General features: G+C 41.4%; 1 protein-coding gene across 1 annotated transcript in view; it reads left to right on the forward strand.

Annotated features, from left to right (window-relative positions):
- The first annotated feature begins 11081 nt into the window (after nucleotides 1-11081).
- LOC135052827 (vomeronasal type-2 receptor 116-like) overlaps nucleotides 11082-23058 on the forward strand; it is a 49919-nt gene continuing 37942 nt past the window's right edge. The window contains exons 1-2 of the mRNA XM_063957448.1: nucleotides 11082-11204; nucleotides 16481-16783. Coding sequence (XP_063813518.1) covers nucleotides 11082-11204; nucleotides 16481-16783 — 426 coding nt within the window. The remainder of the gene's footprint in view (nucleotides 11205-16480; nucleotides 16784-23058) is intronic.

Here is a 23058-nt window from a genome sequence, read left to right on the forward strand (position 1 = left end):
ATAACACTTAGCTCCATGACAATTTGTACAACATCGTAAATTTTAAGTGGTACAAACAACAACAGGAAATTTGTATGCACATTTATTCTTTACCATCTTTGAATTTTTTGGGAGGAGGGAAATGTTGTTTGAGCTGCACATAGATGTTAGCAGGAAGTAACCAGGCCACTTGATTTTTTTATAATCATTACTCTTTCTAGATTCCAATCATTCTCAGATCCTGCAGACACAATAATTGGCAGCCAGGCAGAATATGTTTAGCAGGAAGTAAACAGACAACTTGATTTTTTTTTTATAATCATTACTCTTTCTAGATTCCAATAATTCTCAGAACCTGCAGACACAATAATTGGCAGCCAGGCAGAATATGTTTAGCAGGAAGTAAACAGACAACTTGATTTTTTTTATAAGCATTACTCTTTCTAGATTCCAATCATTCTCAGATCCTGCAGACACAATAATTGGCAGCCAGCCAGAATCATCCTTGACCAATGCAACTTACAATGTGAATTAAAACTGGTTTACATTTCTTCTGTAGACGACTTTACTAGAAAAACACAATAGAGTTGTGTAAAAGTGTCCTAATATGTTTGTGTAAATTTTTTAAATGTAATACCCAAAATGAATGACATTATTGTTGTGGCATGTTTGTGTGTGTTAAAAATGATTAATCATATTTAAAAACCTGAGGCAGAACCCACAAAATGAAAAATATTTTAACTTTTTACACTAATATGTGTAATAATGGATATACATTGAAAAATATGTATTGACTTTTAAAACACCAAATTTACTCAAGCAAACATAAGGCAATAAAATATTTTGGATGAGACAATGTGTGTCCCTTTTATAGGCATGATAAGTCAGGTGTGAATGATTTGTAAGTGTAAACACGGCTGAAAAAATCAGGTCTATTTTTTTGCAGATTTTTTTTTTGATTCGCAAAATAATACGACTGCAATTGAGCACTCAGAGACTAACACCCAAATACGAATGAAAAGTGAATACCCGTGTTCTATGAAATAACAGCCGTGTTTGACCAATGGTCTATTCATTCGTATTTCTGAACTTTGTCATTCAAACCATTACGAATAGTCCAAACACTGCGGAGATTTGTGCTTAGTGAATTCCTGTGTTGGGACTTAGAAAAAAAAAATAGACAAACTCAAATTTTTTGTAAAAATTGGCCCTGGAGTGAGTATTACACTGTAATGATCAGTGACTGGTATATATGATGAGACTCTAGCAGAGAACATTGCTGCAGCCTGATAGATCTGGAGTGAGTATTACACTATAATGATCAGTGACAGGTATATATGATGAGACTCTAGCAGGGAACATCGCTGCAGCCTGATAGATCTGGAGTGAGTATTACACTATAATGATCAGTGACAGGTATATATGATGAGACTCTAGCAGAGAACATCGCTGCAGCCCTGATAGATCTGGAGTGAGTATTACACTATAATAATCACTTGCAGGTTTATATGTTGAGACTCTAGCAGGGAACATCGCTGCAGCCTGATAGATCTGGAGTGAGTATTACACTATAATGATCAGTGACAGGTATATATGATGAGACTCTAGCAGAGAACATCGCTGCAGCCCTGATAGATCTGGAGTGAGTATTACACTATAGGGATCAGTGACAGGTATATATGATGAGACTCTAGCAGGGAACATCGCTGCAGCCCTGATAGATCTGTAGTGAGTATTACACTATAATGATCAGTGACAGGTATATATGATGAGACTCTAGCAGGGAACATCGCTGCAGCCCTGATAAATCTGGAGTGAGTATGACACTATGATGACTGTGGTCTGTACATGAGAAGCTTATGCTGTAAGTGTCCTGATGGTCACAGTTGCTGCACAATTTTATGGATTAAAAATGTTATCCTGATATTTACCCAAATGAATTGTTGATAATATTTTTAACACTGAAATTTACTTTGTCTGTTTTTCTTTGTTATTATAATATGAATTATAGAGCAGAATAATGATTTGTGCTCAGCAGTAATTAGGTTCTGCAGCTGCTGTACTAGACACTTACTGTACTATACATAGAACGATTGCTAGCTGTATAACCAACATAGGGGCTGAACCATCCTTATACAGCTGAAAAATGCAACTTCCAAAAAAGAGAACCACAAAAATTACACAGCGTCAAAATTCAGAATATATACTAAAAATAATAATATATCAGTGACTGTGAAAAATATTAACAAATTTATACAGAATATGATTAAGAACAAATAAAAATGTGGATCAGATTGCAGATGTGACATTATATAGATGTGTGTGAATTATCGCCAAATAGCGACATTTGCAAGAAACAGACTCTGAGACTCAGCAGCGCTAAGTATATTTTTCCTTATATATAGATCTCAGGGCATCACTAATGCAACAAAAGTACAATGTAAGGGTGCAGTGACCACTGGGGCTAGCATGTTATGTACTTCTGGGATGCAGTCACAATGCTTGCGGTCAGGATTTTGGCATTCAGGAGACCAGCGACGGTATCCAGACAGCCGGCATTTTGCTGAAGGCTAGTATACTGACACCCACCAATGATTGCTACTCGTATGGTGGTTCCACGCCACCAACTGAGTGGCAATAGAAACTGTAATGAGCAAAGCTTGCCACCAGGCCCTCTGCATGGCAAGCACACAAGGGAACTCGCTGCCTCACAGCCGGCATCCCGTCTCCTGGAATATCATACTGACCTCTACTTATGTGTGAGATAAAGTTGTAAAAAATGTAAAAGAAGAATTCTGCACTAAATATCATTATACTTTATTTGTGACTTTATACTCACTATGTACTTTTTCTTTTACAACATTGAGTAAGAGTGAGTGGGAGGCACAAGCAATACTAGGATAACTATAGTAAATAGGAAAGGAATGGATAAGAAAAGACAAAAGAAAGGTGATAGGATATAGGGGAAGGAAAGGGGCAGAAGTTGGAAGGGGATGAGAGTCATTCGAGTTAATTACGCTGTGTAGATGAGTAAAAGAAAATGTGTTCATCGTATCCAGTGGTTTCTTTAAAGGCTAACCAGTTATTCCAGGTAGCCACAAAATCAGAAGTAGGAAGCTTTATGAAAGAGGTTAGGTCATCCATGAGCATTCAATGGTCTATACTCTGGAACCAAAGAGACACATTCGGGCAAACTGAGGCTCTCTGCAGTGTTCATCAAATGCCGGAGTAGTGATTTTTTAAATATATTGAAACAGGAATGTCCATGAAATTGTATAGCCAAATCTCAGGTGTATCTTGTAGAGATCCTTATAGACACTTCCCGCAGAAATTTTGCAGCTGTCCGCCATGAATTATTGCCCTTGAGTGTACTAACTAAACATTGGGTTACAGAAATTAAAAATCAGCAGTTAATGATTGGCTTACTAATTGTGGCACATACTCAACATTTTGCAGACCTGACATTGAAGAGTACAGAAGTATCCTGGCATTAATCTTTGCAATTGGTGAAATTAACAAGGACCCCAACCTTCTCCCCAATGTGACTTTGGGTTATCACATATATGACACTTGTGGGGATCAAAAGAAAACCTTAGGCTATGTCCTACAGATATTGTCTGGAGAAATGATGGAGGCTCCTAATTATTCCTGTATGAAACATGAGAAAGTTTTTGGATTTGTTGGTGATTCTGATTTTCATACAAGCCATGTGATGGCCCAGTTACTGAGTCTGTACCAGTACCCACAGGTAAGTGATCTCTGTATTTTATCTGTATTTTATTATTCAGTACCTGCCAATATCCTCACATTTCTCCCTAAAATGTGCCTGTCTCTCATTGGCTGTTGTTCTTCTCTATGCCTCTTGGGGCCGCTGAATATATCTCCACCATTGTATTTTTCTTAGAAAGGTGCATTTATATTACAAATAGAGGTATTTCATCATTGTGGTACATACTTCCTGAATAATATGAGTAACTCTGGTACTGGGGGTCTTGGGTTTCAAAACTTTGCTTTATGCATGTTATCATAGTGGAATCAAGTCTATAATGAACATTACTTATAAGGGCACACACATCCTGCAATAATACAATTGTCCTGTGAGTTCTTTAATTGCTCATGAGACCTTAAGTATTGCAATTTCTACTACAAATTAGTTGTTGCAATCAAATACAATAGTTGCTGCACAGAAATAGTAAAAAAAATACATATTGCAGAAATTGTGAATACATCACAATATGCAGTCTGATCACAAAACCACACACAATTTCCTATATGTGCAAGGCAAGGTCATTCTTGTGACACAAGAGGCTGGAAGTGGTCATCGCTGATGTCAGAGGCCCCCTTAAAAATACATGGGCACACCTGTGTTTTTGCAAACCCAGAAAACCCAAAAGAAAACCCCACCATGGCTGAGTAGTTGGGAGGGGGTAATGCAATGGCCACAGGGGCCTGTATAAATGTGTCATAGGTGTGAAGATCCGGGTTATTAGAACCCATTATTTACCTGCTAACTGACTCCTGAGACTGGCCCGGCGTTCCAGGCCTGCATTCCAACTGTGCTGTCTGCGGGCAGCGCGCTGCAGGTCTGTGTCTCAAGGTTCTCTTCTGTGATCGCGGCAGTGCTGGCATGGCAACATTATACAAAATATCCATTTGTTTAAAGTACGGTGTCTCTTGCCCTCCGTGACCTCAGCCGCCATTACTACTGATTCTCACATAAAAAGTACAAAAAGACTTTCTCTCCAGTTTCCAACATAGGCGCAACAATGTTTGTTTATCATCACATGTTGTTTTCAGCCTATCCGCTGCATTCTGGACTCTGCCTTAATTATCCAGCCAATCTTCTCAAGACAACTGGATTCATCTTCTTCCATGGGCCGAATTATGTCATAATAACCATTACTACTCTTCATCCTCTTCTACGCCATTCTTTGCCAGCTACGGTCTCCATCCAAAGGTTCCAGAGTTTCAACCGCTTCCAGCAACAGCAGTACCTGCAGCTGATGTTGCCTTTCGTCAGTTTTCTAGAAACTGGAAGAATATCCGGACAGCTCTCTTGAAAGCTTCCTCAAGGTACAAAAAGTTTGCAGACAATAAGGGTAGAGCAATTCCAGCCCTCAAACCAGGTGACCGTGTTTGGCTGTCTACTAAAAATCTGAGTTTAAGAGTTCCAAGTATGAAGTTTGCTCCTCGGTACATCGGCCACATTATACAAAATATCCATTTGTTTAAAGTACGGCGTCTCTTACCCTGCGCGGCCTCCGCCGCCATTACTGCTGGTTCTCACATGTAAGTACAAAGACTTTCCCTCCAATTTCAAACATGGGCGCAGCCATGTTTGTTTTTCATCACATGTTGTTTTCAGCCTATCCGCTGCAGTCTGGACTCTGCCTTCATTATCCAGCCAATCCTTGCTCATCAGCTGGTACAAATATCCTGCTCCAAGGCTTAATAATCGTCAGTGATTTGGTTGTCAATCCTTGCATACATGTCTCTCCTGATTGGTGAATTCTCAGCTTGACTTTCCAGGTATTCCAGCTCCTGTGATTCAGCTTCTACAAAATACCGGCAGCAATCACCATCCTGTAGTGCAGCCTGACTCCTGCAGTGTTCCAGCTCTGCTTCCTGGCTTTCTACTGCGGACCTGACATTGGCTTCCAGCATTGGTTCTATTCTGCCTCCAGCTTCCAGCGGTGTCCTGGTATCGTTATTGCTTCCATTATCTACAACATCATTCACTAGCTTCTGTGGTAAAGTGTCACTGGCTTCAAGCTTCCAGCATGTCACTTACATCGCTTTCAGCAGTGATTAGTGTTACCATCTGCCTACAGCGGTGCTTCATATCATCACCAGCGGTGCTTCATATATCATCCTGCATATCATTCCACACAACGTAGGACCACAGTATCCATCAATGCTCACCATCGAACTGTTGCTCCAGTGGTGAGTTCAGCACATCTTTCCTCACACCAGTTCTGTCCGGTAGTCTCTGGCAATCCTATGTACTTCTCTTCAACCTCAGTGTATCAGTGCTTATCCCAGTCTCAAGTCTACCACCTACTGTGCAGTACTTGCTCATTCCTCATTGCAGCAGTTAGCTGTGGCCATGGACTTTCCAACTCCGAATTTTGGAAAGGACGTTGTTATCTTGTTCTGCATAGCCACAGTCTCAAATATCAGTTGCATTCCATGGCTTCGTCTCCATAATCCACAAATTGATTGAAAGATTACGCATATCTTGACATGGAGTCCTTCCTGTTCAGAGACTTGTCTTATAAAAAGGTACTTCCAGCTTGCACCTCTTCTTCCAAGTCTACAGATGTTTCACCGTACCAAGATTTCACTGATGTTTTTAGTAAATTCTCTGCAGATATTCTTCCTCCTCATAGGGAGTGGGATAGTCCCATTGATCTCTTTCCAGGGAAGTCTCCACCTCGAGGACGCACCAATCTGTTGTCGCTTCCAGAAACCCACTCCATGGAGGAGTATATTAAAGGAAACCTTGCCAAAGGTTTCATTCTACCTTCCTCCTCACCGGTTGGCACAGGCTTCTTCTTTGTGAAAAAGAAAGATGGTGGTCTGCGACCCTGTATTGACTACTGTGGGCTCAGTGACATCACAGTGAAAAAACAGTATCCTTTGCCTCTTATCGCCGAGATATTTTATCGTGTCAGTGGAGCCACCATATTTTCCAAGTTGGACCTGAGGGGTGCATACAATCTCATACGTATCCGTAAGGGTGACGAGTAAAAGACCGCGTTTAACACCCATGATGGACATTACGAGTACCTCATCATGCCTTTTGGACTCAGTAACGCTCCAGCAGTATTCCAACATTTTGTGAACAAAATTTTTTGTGATGTCCTCTAACGACATGTTGTGGTCTACCTCAATGATATTTTTATCTTTGCTAATGACTTAAAGGAGCATCATCATTGGGTCAAGGAAGTTCTGTCCCATCTCCGTGCCAACCATCTCTATTGTAAATTGGAAAAATGTGTCTTCAAGGTCAAGTCAATTCCGTTTCTGAGGTACACTGTGTCCGGTTCCAGATTAGAGATGGATCCTGAGAAACGACAGGCTATCCATAATTGGCCAATACCCACAACACTCAAGGGTGTTCAAAGATTTCTGGGGTTTGCCAATTATTACAGGAGGTTAATTTGAAGCTTCTCTACTATTGTAGCACCTATTACTGCTCTTACAAGAAAAGGTGCTAATCCCTCCAAGTGGTCGGAAGAAACTACTCAAGCTTTTTATCTACTAAAACAGAAGTTTGTCTCCACTCCAGTTCTGAAACAGATTAATACCAGCTCACCCTTCACCTTAAAGGTGTATGCCTCTTCAGTCAGAGTCAGCGCTGTGCTCTCTCAAAGAGCCGAGGATGGCCACTTATATCCCTATGGCTTCTTCTTACGGAAGTTCTCATCTGCTGAGCATAATTATGCCATTGGTGATCAAGAACTTTTAGCTATTAAACTCACTCATGAAGAATGGAGATATCTACTGGAGGGAGCTTCTCATACCATCACTATCCACACAGACCACAAGAACCTTCTGTACTTAAATGCCACCCAATGCCTCAACTCTGGTCAAGCCAGATGGGCACTCTTCTTTTCCAGGTTTAACTTTAAACTTTCATTTTGTCCAGGGTCACAGAATCGTAAGACTGATGCTCTTTTCCGCTCCTGGGAGCAAGAAAATGAGTCTGAGTCTACTGGTAAATATCCCATACTCGATTCAGTGGCATTCTTCGCTGTGAGAGTTGACTCTATGCCGCCGCCAGGGAAAAGCTTTGTGAAACCGTCCCTTAGAAGGAAGCTCATGCAATGGGTGCATTCCTTTCGCTTCTCCGGACATGCGGGTATTTAGAAAACCTTTAAATTGATTTCCAGATCATACTGGTGGCTGACCCTGAAGAAAGACACTGCAGAGTTTATTGCATCCTGTCCTAAATGTGCCCAGCACAAGGTACCTTGCCAATTGCCAGCTGGGCAACTGGTACCCCTGTCGTTTCCTCATCGCCCATGGACCCATTTATCTATGGACTTTATTTCAGATCTTCCTGAATGTAACAAGTATAATAAATCTGGGTGGTAGTTGACCGGTTCACCAAGATGGCTCACTTCGTTTCTCTCACCGGTCTTCCATCAGCTTCCAAGCTGGCTCAAGTTTTTATTCAAGAAATCTTCAGACTACATGGTCTTCCAGAAGAGATTATCTCTGATAGAGGTGTACAGATCGTAGCCAAATTCTGGCGAAGTCTGTGTTCACCACTCCAATGCTGCTTTCAGATCGCAAATGCTGGATCCTACCCGATAAGAGAAAGTGTACTTACCGGTGGGATCTGGCATTTGCGCTCCGTTGCTGGCTTTCCGACCCAGCAATATACCGGGTCGGTTGCCATAGCAGCGGAGGGCGCAGCAGCAGCAGGGGCGGGGGTGGAGGCGGCGCCGGGAGATGAGCTCATCTCCTGCGCCGCCTCTGCCTATGCTGTGAATGGGAGACGTGTCGCATCGGAACGGCTCCTATTCACACTACGCCTGACTCGGTAATCAACCAGGTAAGAACCCTTCTTTTTACTGGCTTGAATTACCAGGTCAGGCGACCCGCTAATTTTTAAAAGAATCTTTCACATCGCACACTGACCCGTTTCGACACGGCAATATGCCGTGTCGATACCGGGTTTTTAGTGTAATGTGAAAGGGGTACAAGTCAAGCTAAAGTGTTCCACCGCTTATCACCCCCAAACAAATGGGGAAACCGAAAGGGTGAATCAGTACTTGGAGTCCTTCCTCCGAATTTATATATCATCTTCTCAAGACAACTGGATTGATCTTCTTCCATGGGCCGAATTATGTCATAATAACCAGTGCCACTCTTCATCCTCTTCTACGCCATTCTTTGCCAGCTACGGTCTCCATCCAAAGGTTCCAGAGTTTCAACCGCTTGCAGCAACAGCAGTACCTGCAGCTGATGTCGCCTTTCGTCAGTTTTCTAAAAACTGGAAAAATATCTGGACAGCTCTCTTGAAAGCTTCCTCAAGGTACAAAAAGTTTGCAGACAATAAGGGTAGAGCAATTCCAGCCCTCAAACCAGGTGACCGTGTTTGATTGTCTACTAAAAATCTGAGTTTAAGAGTTCCAAGTATGAAGTTTGCTACTCTGTATATAGGCCACATTATACAAAATATCCATTTGTTTAAAGTATGGCGTCTCTTGCCCTGCACAGCCTCATCCACCATTACTACTGGTTCTCACATGTAAGTACAAAGACTTTCCCTCCAGTTTCAAACATGGGGCAAGCCATGTTTGTTTTTCATCACATGTTGTTTTCAGCCTATCCGCTGCTCTCTGAACTCTGCCTTCATTATCCAGCCAATCCTTGCTCATCAGCTGGTACAAATATCCTGCTCCAGGGCTGAATAATCGTCAGTGCTTTGGTTGTCAATCCTTGCATACATGTCTCTCCTGATTGGTGAATTCTCAGCTTGACTTTCCAGGTATTCCAGCTCCTGTGATTCAGCTTCTACAAAATATCGGCAGCAATCACCCTCCTGTGGTGCAGCCTGACTCCTGCAGTGTTCCAGCTCTGCTTCCTGGCTTTCTACTGAGGACATGACATTGGCTACCAGCATTGGTTCTATTCTGCCTCCAGCTTCCAGCGGTGTCCTGGTATCGTTATTGCTTGCATTATGTACAGCATTGTTCACTAGCTTCTGTGGTAAAGTGTCACTTGTTTCAAGCTTCCAGCATGTCACTTACATCACTTTCAGCCTCCAGCAGTGATTGGTGTTACCGTCTGCCTACAGCGGTACTTCATATATCATCCTGCATATCATTCCACACAATGTCGGACCACAGTATCCATCAATGCTCACAATCGAACTGTTGCTCCAATGGTGAGTTCAGCACATCGTTCCTCACACCAGTTCCGTCCAGTAGTCTCTGGCAATCCTATCTACATCTCTTCAACCTCAGTGTATCAGTGCCTATCCCAGTCTCCTGCCTGCCACCTACTGTGCAGTACTTGCTCATTCCTCATTACAGCAGTTTACTGTGGCCACAAACTTTCCAACTACGGATTTTGGAAAGGACTTTGTTATCTTGTTCTGCATAGCCACAGTCTCAAATACCAGTTGCATTCCCAGGAACTGTACTGCATTTTCATTCTGCACTCACTGTTGAGGATATCTCATTGCCAAGATTTATACTGTGTGTTCAATAAACTGACTGTTATATTTTACTCCATTGTTGTGGTCACACCTTTAGGTTCATGGTGTTCTAATATCCTGTTTGTCTAGGAACCTAATCTCATCTCAATGGTTCACCAACATGCCAGCCCCTACATCTGAGGCTTCCCTTAGTCAGCCTCAACCCTCAGTTGTGACACTTGGCTGTGGACTAGTGGAGCCTGATGCTGGTTTTTAAAAGTCGGGGTGCTAATACATCTTTTTTTCCAAATATTTTGAAACCAGGGGCTAAATTTACTAAAGTTGGATTTTGATGATTTAAGGGATTTAGCATTCTGTTTCAATTTGATTTCCATTCAATGTGGATTGTAGTTGATTTACTAAAGACCACATAAAATGTCAATAATAAAGACAGATTCAACTCATATCCCAATAGAAATCGCATTTCTTAAAAATATCAATGTTTTCCCATAGACCAACATGAAATCCCCTAATTTAAGAAAGTTCAATTTGATATTGAACTCTAAATCGAACTCCAAATCAAACCCCAAATCCCAAACTGTTTAGACTGATCTTAGATGATCAATTTTGATTTCTAAGCTCTTTCTAATAATAGGAAATTGTTAGTGATTACTTTTTGAGTACACAAAAACATATGGGGCAGTGTAGAAATATCAAAAATGGGTGACCATGGTTATGATATTTTCTGCTCCCACCTACACAATACAATTTATCACCTGACTGAGATAACCCTGCAGGAACAATCAGAGCACCAGCAGCTGCTTAATGAGTTGTATAGAGCACATATTTATACTTATAAACATCAAACGTAATCTATTACTATGCAATAGATAGCACCAGAGCACAATATTGGGCATTGTGGCTGATAAATATAATGACATTTATAAACATGAGTGAAGTATCCGGCTATCCTGATTCATCCCATGATGTATACATCCTCAGCAATTCCTCCCTGTCTGCAATAATTCTTGTGGGACAGATGCCAGAGCGATGGTTGTTGTGTAAGATACCAGTATGTGATAATAAAGCAACTAATAAAGATGCAAAATAATACAGAGACCCAATCCATGTCACAATGCATCTTTGTTTTTATCCACGTGGACTACGATTGGGACCAGTAACCTGTGCCGAGCACAGCGGTAGCGTAGCGAGACACCTTGACCGAAGTGAAGCGAGCCATGCGAAATGGACACGGGGCACTAATTGAGGTTCCTCATCACTTTACGAAGAAAACAACACAAAAACAATCAAAAACTTGTCAACCTTTTTTCTTGCCGACCTAGTTCATGTCGACCTTATGGTCATATTGACCTATTTCAAGTGTCGACCTAGCCACTGTAGACCAATACGTGTCAACCTATTGGGTGTCAACCTAGACACTGTCCACCCTGAGTTCCATACCCCTATAATGACCGTGGTGCAGTTATGTTAATAAGTTTAACTAAAAACTGTAATTCACAATATTTCTCAAATATGTTCTTTTTTAAACGCTAAATCCTAGGATATTTCTTTTGGTTAGGAAATTTATCTAATCCATTTTTAAACATATTGACTGATTCCACTAATACTACCTTTTCTGGCAGAGAATTCCAAATCCATACTGCACTTACTGTGAAGAATTCTTTCCTGCATTGGATATGAAATGTTTTTCTCCTCTAACATCAGAGAGTGACCGCGTGTTCAGTGTACAGATTTTTTTAAAATCGCCTGATAGCTCTTTGTATTGTCCCGCTATAAATTTGTAAGTAACAATAATCTCTCCTCTTAGACGCCTCTTTTTGAGTGTAAACATATCTAACCTAGCAAGCATTTACTCATATTCCAGTGCCTCTAACCCCTTAATCAATTTGGTGGCTCGCCTCAGAACCTTTTCAAGTTCTATGATATCTTTTTTATAGTATAACCCCAGAAATGTACACATTAGGGCTCATTCAGACCTGATCACACACTTGGATTTTTTGCTGCGCTGCGATCAGGTCAGAACTGCGCATGCGTATGCACCACAATGCATAGGTGCATTATACGAGTACAAAGCGGATAGTTGCTGGGCGATGGATTATACGAAGAATCCATTCGCACGGCCGATTGCAAGGAGAGTGACAGGAAGAAGGTGTTTGTGAGTGTCAACTGACCATTTTCTGGGAGTATTTAAAAAAACACAGGTGTGTCCTAGCGTTTGCAGGGTGGGTGTCTGACATCAGTTCCAGTACTGCTTTTCTCTGATCTACATTATCACTCACTTTTTCATATACTGTTCACTAATTAAGTTAGTCTGACAATACCTATTCCTCACAAAACCGTGATGGTTCCTATTAATAACTTTGGAGGTCTCCAAGAACTCCTGTATGCTATCCCTTATTATAATGTACCTGCCAATATTTTCCCCATTATGTTTGTCAAACTTACAAGTCTATAATTTCCGGGATGAGTTTTAGTTCCCTTTTTAAATATTGGGACTTCCTCTGCTATACACCAGCCCTTTGGTTCCAAGACTGATGGAATTCTATCATAGAAAATCAAATATAAAGGCTTTGCTAATTCTGAGTGAAGCTCCATAAGAATCCTAGCATGAAGACCATCAGGACCTGGAGATTTATTTATCTTAATTTTACTTAGTCTCTCCTGGACTACTTACTCATTTAACAAAGCACTTAGCAATGGGACCTTATCATGGCTTTTGTTGTGCATTACTCCAACAAACTGAACCTCTCTAGTAAATACCTATGAAAAAAAAAGTTAAATAATTCATTGTTTTCTTTGTCCTCATTAATCAAGACACCCAACTCACCCTGTAATGGTCCTATGTTCCCCTTTTTTAACCTTTCACTGTTTATATACAGTAGTTTAATTGTTTTATATTTTAGCAGCTCTGATTCCTTTTTTCATTTTATGTTACATTATTTGTAATATTGGAATGATTTTGCCTTCCCGGTGGATTTAAACGATTTGAATGCATGCCTATTTTAATTTATTTGTACCTTATCCTTTTATAAAGCCACATTGGTTTGAATAAACTACTCCTACATTTGCTGCACATGGGAATGAACTTATGAATGTTCTTATTCAGTAAAGTTTTAAAAGCCTCCCACATTTCAGCTGGATCCTTAAAATGAAACAAAGGGCCTAATTCAGTGTTGATTGCAGCAGCAAATTTATTAGCAGTTGAGCAAAACCCTGTGCACTGCAGCTGGGGAAGGTATAACATGTGTAGAGAGAGTTAGATTTAGGTGATGGGTGTTAAAACTGAAATCTAAATTGCAGACAGTATTTACCCTGCACAGAAACAAAATAACCCATCCAAACCTAACTATCTCTGCAAATGTTATATCTGCCACACCCGCAGTGCACATGGTTTTGCCCACTTGCTAACAGCTTTGCTGCTGCGATCAACTCTGAATTACCCCCAAAGTTTTCCAATTAATTTCCTTTAGTGTATGTTTCAGCATTATGAATTTTGCTTTTCTAAAGTGTAAGATCTTAGTTGTGCCCTTATAGAGCTGTTTTTGAAACTATTATCGAATGTAACCATACTATATTATGATCGCTTTTTCCCAAGGTCTCCGCTACTTTAGTACTTGATATTATCACCACATTATTAGTTAGTACCAGATACAGTATAGTCCTTAGTCTAGTTGGTTCTTAGATCACTTGAGACAAATAATGATTTTTTAGCATCGTTAAGAACTTGTTTTCCCTGGCTGTGTCATCTGATTTGGTTTTCCAATTTATATCCAGATAGTTCAAATCCCTAATGATTAGGACCTTCCCCAGTCCTGCAGCATTTTTGATTTGCTGCAAGAGTTGTAATTCCTCATTCACACTAATATCCGGTAGTTTGTATCATGTCCCTGTTAGTAACTTTTTTGTACAGATAGAACCGCGCTCATCTGATGTGGCTCCATCGTATTCCAGCGTTCTCAGTATGATCCGTCCACCTAGTCACACTGGGAGCACACAGAGAATGTGTGTCAGACAATATGTCTATTCATGGTCAACAAATAGATGTTTACCTTTGATCAAGTGGCCTAGACATCTAAATTACGCAAAGGTAAAGGCTATTTATCTTACATTAGAATACAATACAACAAGATTTCACAATATTGTACCAGGGACCAGGGACTCCAATGACATGTGTATAGAGATCGGATTCTTTCACCACCTCCTAGACTCTGGGTTAAATAGAGTGTCATGTCATACTGATAGCAGCCTCCATTGAGACCTGAGATTGGCAATAGGGTTCCTTTTACTGACAAGACCTAGGCGCTGTGCAGTGACAGAAGGCTCCCTGGGACTACACCTTATGCTAGGACTCTGACCATCCTGTATAAACGCCTTAAGGAACGTGGATAAGTATATTTGAATTCTTGTCAATGGTATTGTAAATAAATGATTGTTAAACTGTATTAGTGTTCCTGACTCTCACTATACTTCCGATATAATAGTCCCACTGGGAGCAAAATTTGCGCATAATGTGCAAAACCGAAAGTAAAATTACTGAATATATTTCAAATGTAAACAATAAAAAAGAAAAAAATCAATGATTTTATTACATGTGGGAGCAAAAATGTGTATTTATTAGAATGCAGTTGGGCTCTATAATATGTTGGACATATAGTACAAGTAGATCATTAAAGAGCGGCTGAATGAATATAATCATAACATTAGGAAGGGATTTGATAGGCATAGCGTTTCTGCACATTTCCAAGACAAACATAATTGTGACATTAAGGAATTGAGAAATATATGTGACATTAATATAGCTAAACCACATTGGAAAACACGAGATGCAGAAACTGCACTGGCCAAACTTGAAATGAAAATTATATACTATGAGGACTTTGTACCCACAGGGGTTAAATGCAGATTTGAGACGAAATGGTGTATATAAATACACTATGCTTAGGTACAAAGAGTTTGAAATAATATGATAAGTACCTAATCTTGTGCTTTTCTGTGCTACATACGTAGGCCTCTGGATGCACTGGGGATTATCCGAAAGGGAAGGAGTTGGATCTGTGAATTTATACATTGTATTTAGATCCATTTGAAGGACTGTAGTCTTTTCTTGGTAGATTTTTATACTTGATTGCTCCTCACAGTGGAGGTTTTTTAAGTTGTTGGATACAGATCTACTTTGGATGTAGGCTTGCTCAAATACTTCAGTCTCATTATGTAATCCCAGATAGTCATGATGCTGGAGAAGAACCTGTCTGTATTAATCAGCATTCAGGACACCATTCATTATGTATCCATTTTCTGAAATGCAGCCCATATTCTACAAGGGGCCTCCACCATGCTTCACTGTTGCCTGCAGACACTCATTATTGTACTGATTTCCAGCCCTTTGGTGAACAAACTGTTTTCTGTTACCGCCAATTATTTCAACATTTGAATCATCAGTCTAGAGCGCCTGCTGCCATTTTTCTGTACCCCAGTTCCTATGTTTTCATAAATAGTGAAGCTGATTGCATAGTTTCCACATCACAGGTATAACTTTTTGGCCCCAATTCATCCATGAAGACAACTTCTGGCCAGACTTCTCTGAAATGGAAATGGTGTGTGTACCTGTCCTCTACTGACTACATAAGGTTGGATCATTTCACTCACAGTCTCAAGAAGATCTCCTGCAGTACAGGACTCTGCGCTACAGATGTGACCACTTTCACCTTATATATTTTGCTACATTTGGAACGTCATGTATAGCACAGCTAATCTTTTTTCTACAAGTAGCGAGTGGATGGATTTTAGAATTTTTGTTTGCCATAATAATATGTATAAAGTAGTATGTTAAAGAAGCCAATAAAGAAAAATCACAAAACATAGCTAAATCTCGGAGTCCATGGCATGCTAATCTGTGCCATACGTGACAGGATACTGGAAAGGTGTACGTGGACACATCTGTATATTCCTCCACTGATCAAGCAAGGTCAGGATTGCAGATGCTATAGAATTCAAAGAGGTCTGGGCCAAAAACAGTAATTTTCAAGTAAGCAGCAGCAGGTTCACACAATCCAAGGAGAAGGTAATATTACAAGAACTTCAGTAAATACATATACTTCCTTCATTGTGTATTTACCATGTGTAGGATTTTGACTGCAGCCAAATAATAGTTGAAGAGCAGGAGTTGTTCCAAAACCTCAAGTATACTAAAAGCATCTGGCTGGAGCACTGATCTCAAATTCACAAAATACTGTACCATGTTAGAATATAGCTAATTACCCCAGTGATTACACTTTTACTGCTATTATACTAATCTACTACTTCTAACAGTATACTTTATTTCCATAGATCAATTATGGAGCCACTGACCCTGTCCTAAATGACAGACAATTATATCCAACGTTTTCCCGGATTGTCCCAGATGATCTGGACCGTTTTGCAGCTGTTGTTAAGTGTCTGCTACATTTTGGTTGGAACTGGGTTGGAGTCATTACACCAAATGATGGTAGTGGGGACATCGAATTACTGGAACTGAGTAAACTGATGAGCCAGCATGGGATCTGCATTGAGTTTATCATTAAACTTTCCTTTGATTTAGACGTTAATAGAAAGAAACTTCAGGAGATGAAACATTTTACAGCTAGAATTATTGTAATGTGTGGTGTTGGTTCCATGCATTTTTTTAATATTTTTTTTGAGAATGAAGGTATTAATGAAAATTTCACATTAATCCTCAGTGACACATGGACTTATGTAAAATATTTTGATGATATCTTCTTCCCATCCATAAATTGTAGCTTAATTTTTATATTGCCTCCTAAAAAATTCCCCAACATTAATCATTTTATTAACAATGCAATCCCATTTGAAAGAACGAATGACCCAATACTGGAAGATATTTGGCTCCTGTTTTATAAATGTCTTTCACAAAACATTTTCAAAAATAATTTATATCAGTTTATGTATCAGTTTTCTGGACATAATTGCAGTGGCAAAAATCATCTTCCAGGGACAATTTATGGCGTTGCAGAATTGAAGCCCCACTATACATACATGTCAGTATATGCTCTGGCTCATGCTCTGAACAGAATGAATCTGCATAAAAATAAAGCTAAATCTTTTGAATTAAAGCAAACAGTAAGTTGTGTGTATGTAAGAGAGTGACGAGAGAATTGTCGGAATTGAGCTCTTGATTTGTATTTGGCAACACTATTGCCATAATATTAGGCTCAAATCGATTGGTTGGTGGCATAATTATAGATCATTAATCCAGTCAGTGGTTCTGCAGACTCATCAGTCTGTATTGGTCCTGTTTATCTTCAGGGTATAGAGTAAAAACAGGATGTGCTTATAATGCTGGTGGTCAGGATCCCGGTGTTCAGGAGAGTGACTCCGGAATCCAAACCTCTGACATTTTACCTGCAGTCAGAATCCCTACACCTCCTCTAATTCACACTCAGTTGTTGGTTCCATGCCACCTACAGAGTGGGAATAGAATCTATTGTGAGTAAATCTCACCACCGGGCCCAAAGTGCAGCAAGAACAGCAAACACAGGATCCCTCACTGCTTATATACCAACAGGTGGGTTGTAGCTGTCAGTATATCATAGCGCACCCAGTATATACATGTCACTGATCCCTCCATGTTGTCCTTTCTGCTGTGCTGCACATGTCATAGTCCCCCAGGTAAGCAGCTAATGTGACAAAGAAGAGGGGAGTATATTATATCAGGAGGCATAGACAAAGTAATTAGGTAATGTAGTTGGAAGTCAAGGAGTGATCTACATATGGTCATGGGTGGTGGGAAGAGCAGATGGGAATCAATCTATGTCTGAGGCAGGCATCTCAGGAAGATAAGTCATCAGTGTAAAGCCAGGACTGGAGAGGACAGATAAGTCACAGAGATAATTAGCAGTAATTGGCAGATACACAGTAGCATGTTCAGACACAACTAAAGGACAGTGACCCTCATTCAGATCTGATCACAGCAGGAAATGCAGTGCACATGGGGGTAATTCAGACCTGATTGCTAGCAGGTGATTTTTGCACTGCTGCGATCAGATAGTCGCCACCTACAGGGGGAGTGTATTTTTGCTGTGCAAGTGTGCAAACGCATGTGTAGTAGAGATGTACAAACAGATCTTGTGCCGTCTCTGCACAGCCCAGGACTTACTCAGCCAATGCGATCACTTAAGCCTGTCTGGGACCAGAATTGATGTCAGACACCCTCCCTGCTAACAATTGGACATGCCTGCAACCACTCCCTGAAAATGGTCAGTTGCCACCCACAAACGCCTTCTTCCGGTCAATATCCTTGCGTTCATGCGTGCAAATGGATTGTTCACACAAACCCATCACTGAGCGGCGATCTGCTTTATACCTGTGCAATGCGCATGCGCATTGTGCTGCATAGGCATGTGCAGTTCAGACATGAACGCAGGCTGTACAAAAACGCAGCCTAGCAATCAGGTCTGAATTACCCACATAGTTTTGCCCATTAGATAACAAATTTGCTGCTGCAATCAGATCTGAATTACCACAAGTATCACTAGAACTGGATATGTAGGTGTATTTCTGTATGTACTGTAGAAGATTTGTTGTATCTAGAAAGTACTGTAGGTGAAGAACAGGGCTTGTTCCAAAACTCCAATATACTAGTAGCGACTGGCTGGAGCACTGGAATTAAGTTCCCAATGTGCTGCTGTGTGTTACAATCCCAGTAACCACCCCAGATATTTTATTTGTATGTATGTAATAAATTGAGAGATAATTGTTTGACATTGACTTTTGCAGTCGCATGGTAACATGTCAATCTCTCAGGTCCTACATCAGTCACATTTGCTCTGTCAAACAGTTTTTCTTAGTTCTGTGGAAAACATAAAGACAAACAGCAATAAAGTTGTCTGACTAAGCAACAACCTCTACATAGAAATACATGTAATGTTCCCTTTATTACCTAGCAATATGCATATGGAGAAGATCTAGCATCTACAGTAGATTGTGGTTTTTTTGGCATGGAACTAGCACATTGTTTCCACTAAATCAGCAGACTAACGAGGTGATTGCTAGCTGCTGTCATTAGCAGCGCAGCGATCAGACTAAAAATCGTCACTTCTGCACATGCGTATGCGGTGCAGTGCACACGCGCAATGTACTTTCACAAAAGCCAATGCAGTTTCACACAAGGTCGAGCGGCGCTTTTCAGTCGCACTGCTGATCGCTGGGTGATTGACAGGAATGGGGCGTTTCTGGGAGGTAACTGACAGTTTTCAGGGAGTGTGCTGAAAAACGCAGGCGTGTCAGATACAAGCGCAGGCGTGCCTGGGGAAACGGGAGAGGGGCTGGCCGATTGCAGGGCATGTTCGTGACGTCAAAACAGGAACTAAATAGTCTGAAGTGATCGCAAGCTAGGAGTAGGTCTGAAGCTACTAAAAACCTGCTCGAATTTTTTTTTCCTTTCATTCGCACTTCTGCTAAGCTAAGATACATTCCCAGAGGGCGGCGGCTTAGCGTCTGCACGGCTGCTAAAAGCAGCTAGCGAGCGAACAACTCGGAATGAGGGCCTAAGTTACTTATTTCAGCAGACTGAACAGAGTTAAAAAAATCATCATTACAATATGTTCTACTGTATCTGTGCAGTCATTCATAGAAGATGACAAAATACAAAATGGGCAAACTGCTGACTATCACACCATCCCTGGTCCGGGAAAAAATGGGCTATTCAGAGATATCAGGACTGCCAGGATCAACATTTGGCACATTCTAAACTAAGGGGGACATGTACTAAGCAGTGATAAAGTGGAGAAGTGAGCCATTGGAGAAGCTGCCCATGCAACCAATCAGCATTGACGTAACATTTATAATTTGCATACTATAAAAGCATACAGAGCAGCTTATTGGTTGCCATGGGCAACTTCTCCACTCGCTCAATTCTCTACTTGTATCACTTCTTTGTACATGCCCCCCTTAATACCATAGTGGTCTATTCACTAAGCAGTGGAGAGAGATAAAGTGGACAGAGATAAAGTACCAGAGACTCAGCTCCTATCTGTCATGTTACAGGCTGTGTGTGATAAATGACAGCAGTTGGTTGGTTGGTACTTTATCTCCATACACTTTATCACCTTCCTTAGAGATGTGCAGCGGGCATTTTTCGGGTTTTGTGCTTTGGTTTTGGATTCGGTTCTGTGGTCGTGTTTTGGATTCGGACGCGTTTTGTCAAAACCTTCCTTTCAAATTTATGTAGGATTCGGGTGTATTTTTTTTTTAAAACCCTCAAAAACAGCTTAAATCATAGAATTTTGGGGTAATTTTGATTCTATAATATTATTAACCTCAATAACCCTAATTTCCACTCATTTCCAGTCTATTCTGAACACCTCACAATATTATTTTTAGTCCTAAAATTTGCACGGAGGTCACTGGATGACTAAGCTAAGCGACCCAAGTGGGCGGCACGAACACCTGGCCCATCTAGGAGCGGCACTGCAGTGTCAGACAGGATGGCACTTAAAAAATAATTCCCAAACAGCACATGATGCCCTCCCAAGTTTATGTTGTATAATCAGGACATGCACACTTTAACAAACCAATCATTTCAGCAACAGGGTCTGCCACATGACTGTGGCTGAAATGATTGGTTGGTTTGGGCCCCCACCAAAAAAGAAGCAATCAATCTCTCCTTGCACAATTTGGCTCTACGGAGGCAAGATGTCCACCTCCTCCTCATCGTCAGATTCCTCACCCCTTTACATAGAATTTGTCGGCAGATAAGAACCACTTGGCCCATCTAGTCTGCCCCTTTCACTGTGTACATCCCCCTCCTCATAGATTATTAATTCGTCCCCACTGGATTCCACCATCACAGGTTTCTGTGTACTTTCTGGAGGCAATTGCTGGTAAATGTCTCCACGGAGAAATGTATTATAATTAATTTTGATGAACATCATCTTCTCCACATTTTCTGGAAGTAACCTCGTACACCGATCGCTGACAAGGTTACTGGCTGCACTAAACACTGGAGCAACTTAGGTAAAATAAAGCCAGTTTGTGCAAGGGCCTCCAAATTGCCTCTTTTTCCTGCCAGTATACATACGGACTGTCTGACATGCCAACTTGGATGCTGTCACTCATATAATCCTCCACCATTCTTTAAATGGTGACAGAATCATATGCAGTGACAGTAGACATGTCAGTAATCGTTGGCAGGTCCTTCAGCATGTCCAGATGTCAGCACTTGCTCCAGACTGCCCTGCATCACCACCACGGGTGGTTTTGGAATTGTTATCCTTCTCCTGTCAGCTCCGGTGGTGGTAGAAAATGAAGGAGGTGCTGTTGGCGGGTCACGTTCCGCTTGAGTTGACAAGTGTCTCACCAGCAGGTCTTTGAACATCTGCAGACTTGTGTCTGACGGAAAGAGAGATACAACGTAGGCTTTAAACCTAGGATCGAGCACGGTGGCCAAAATGTAGTGATCTGATTTCAATAGATTGACCACCCAAGCAAATGAAGGGCTCCATCCACAAGTCCCACATGCCTAGCGGAATCGCTCTGTTTTAGCTCCTCCTTCAATATCTCCAGCTGCTTCTGCAAAAGCCTGATGAGGGGAGTGACCTGACTTAGGCTGGCATTGTCTGAACTGACTTCACGTGTGGCAAGTTCAAAGGGTTGGAGAACCTTGCACAACATATAAATCATTCTACACTGCGCTTGAGTAAGGTGCATTCCCCCTCCTTTGCCTATATCGTAGGCAGATGTATAGGCTTGAATGGTCTTTTGCTGCTCCTGCATCCTCTGAAGCATATAGAGGGTTGAATTCCACCTCGTTACCACCTCTTGCTTCAGCTGATGGCAGGGCATGTTCAAGAGTGTTTGCTGGTGCTCCAGTCTTCAGCATGAGGTGCCAGAATGCCAAAAGTGGGCCGCAATTCTTTAGGCCATCGACAGCATCTCCTGCACGCCACTGTGTTTTTTTTTAATTATTCACTACCAAATTCATTGTATGTGCAAAACATGGGACGTGTTGGAATTTGGCCACATGTAATGCACGCTCAATATTGGTGGCGTTGTCCAATGTCACAAATCCCCAGGAGAGTCTAATTGGGGTAAGCCAATTTGCGATGATGTTCCTCAGTTTCCGTAAGAGGTTGTCAGCTGAGTGCCTCTTATGGAAAGCGGTGATACAAAGCTAGGTAGCCTGCCTAGGAAAGAGTTGGCATTTGTGAGATGCTGCTACTGGTGCCACTGCTGCTGTTGTTGCTGCGGGAGGCAATACATCTACCCAGTGGGCTGTCACAGTAATATAGTCCTGAGTCTGCCCTGCTCCACTTGTCCACATGTCCGTGGTACAACTGCATTTTTTAGGACACTGGTGACTCTTTTTCTGACGTCTGTGTACAATCTTGGTATCGCCTGCCTAGAGAAGTGGATCCTAGATGGTATTTGGTACCGGGGACACACTGCATAAAGCAATTCTCTAAGTCCCTGTGAACTAATGGTGGATACCGGACGCACATCTAACACCAACATAGTTGTCAAGGCCTCAGTTATCCGCTTTGCAACAGGATGACTGCTGTGATATTTCATCTTCCTCGCAAAGGACTGTTGGACAGTCAATTGCTTACTGGAAGTAGTACAAGTGGTCTTCCGACTTCCCCTCTGGGATGATGATCGACTCCCAGCAGCAACAACAGCAGCGCCAGCAGCAACAGCAGCAGCAGGTGTTCCACTCAAGGATATATCGGAGGAATCCCAGTTAGGAGAGGACTCGTCAGACTTGCCAGTGACATGGCCTGCAGGACTATTGGCGTTCCTGTCTAAGGAGGAAATTGACATTGGTGGGGTGGTTTGCAGGAGCTTGGGTACAAGAGGAAGAATGGATTTAGTTGTCAGTGGACTGCTTCCGCTGTCACCCAACATTTTTGAAC

Source organism: Pseudophryne corroboree, chromosome 1, assembly GCF_028390025.1.
Source record: "Pseudophryne corroboree isolate aPseCor3 chromosome 1, aPseCor3.hap2, whole genome shotgun sequence".
Classification (NCBI taxonomy): Eukaryota; Metazoa; Chordata; class Amphibia; order Anura; family Myobatrachidae; genus Pseudophryne; species Pseudophryne corroboree.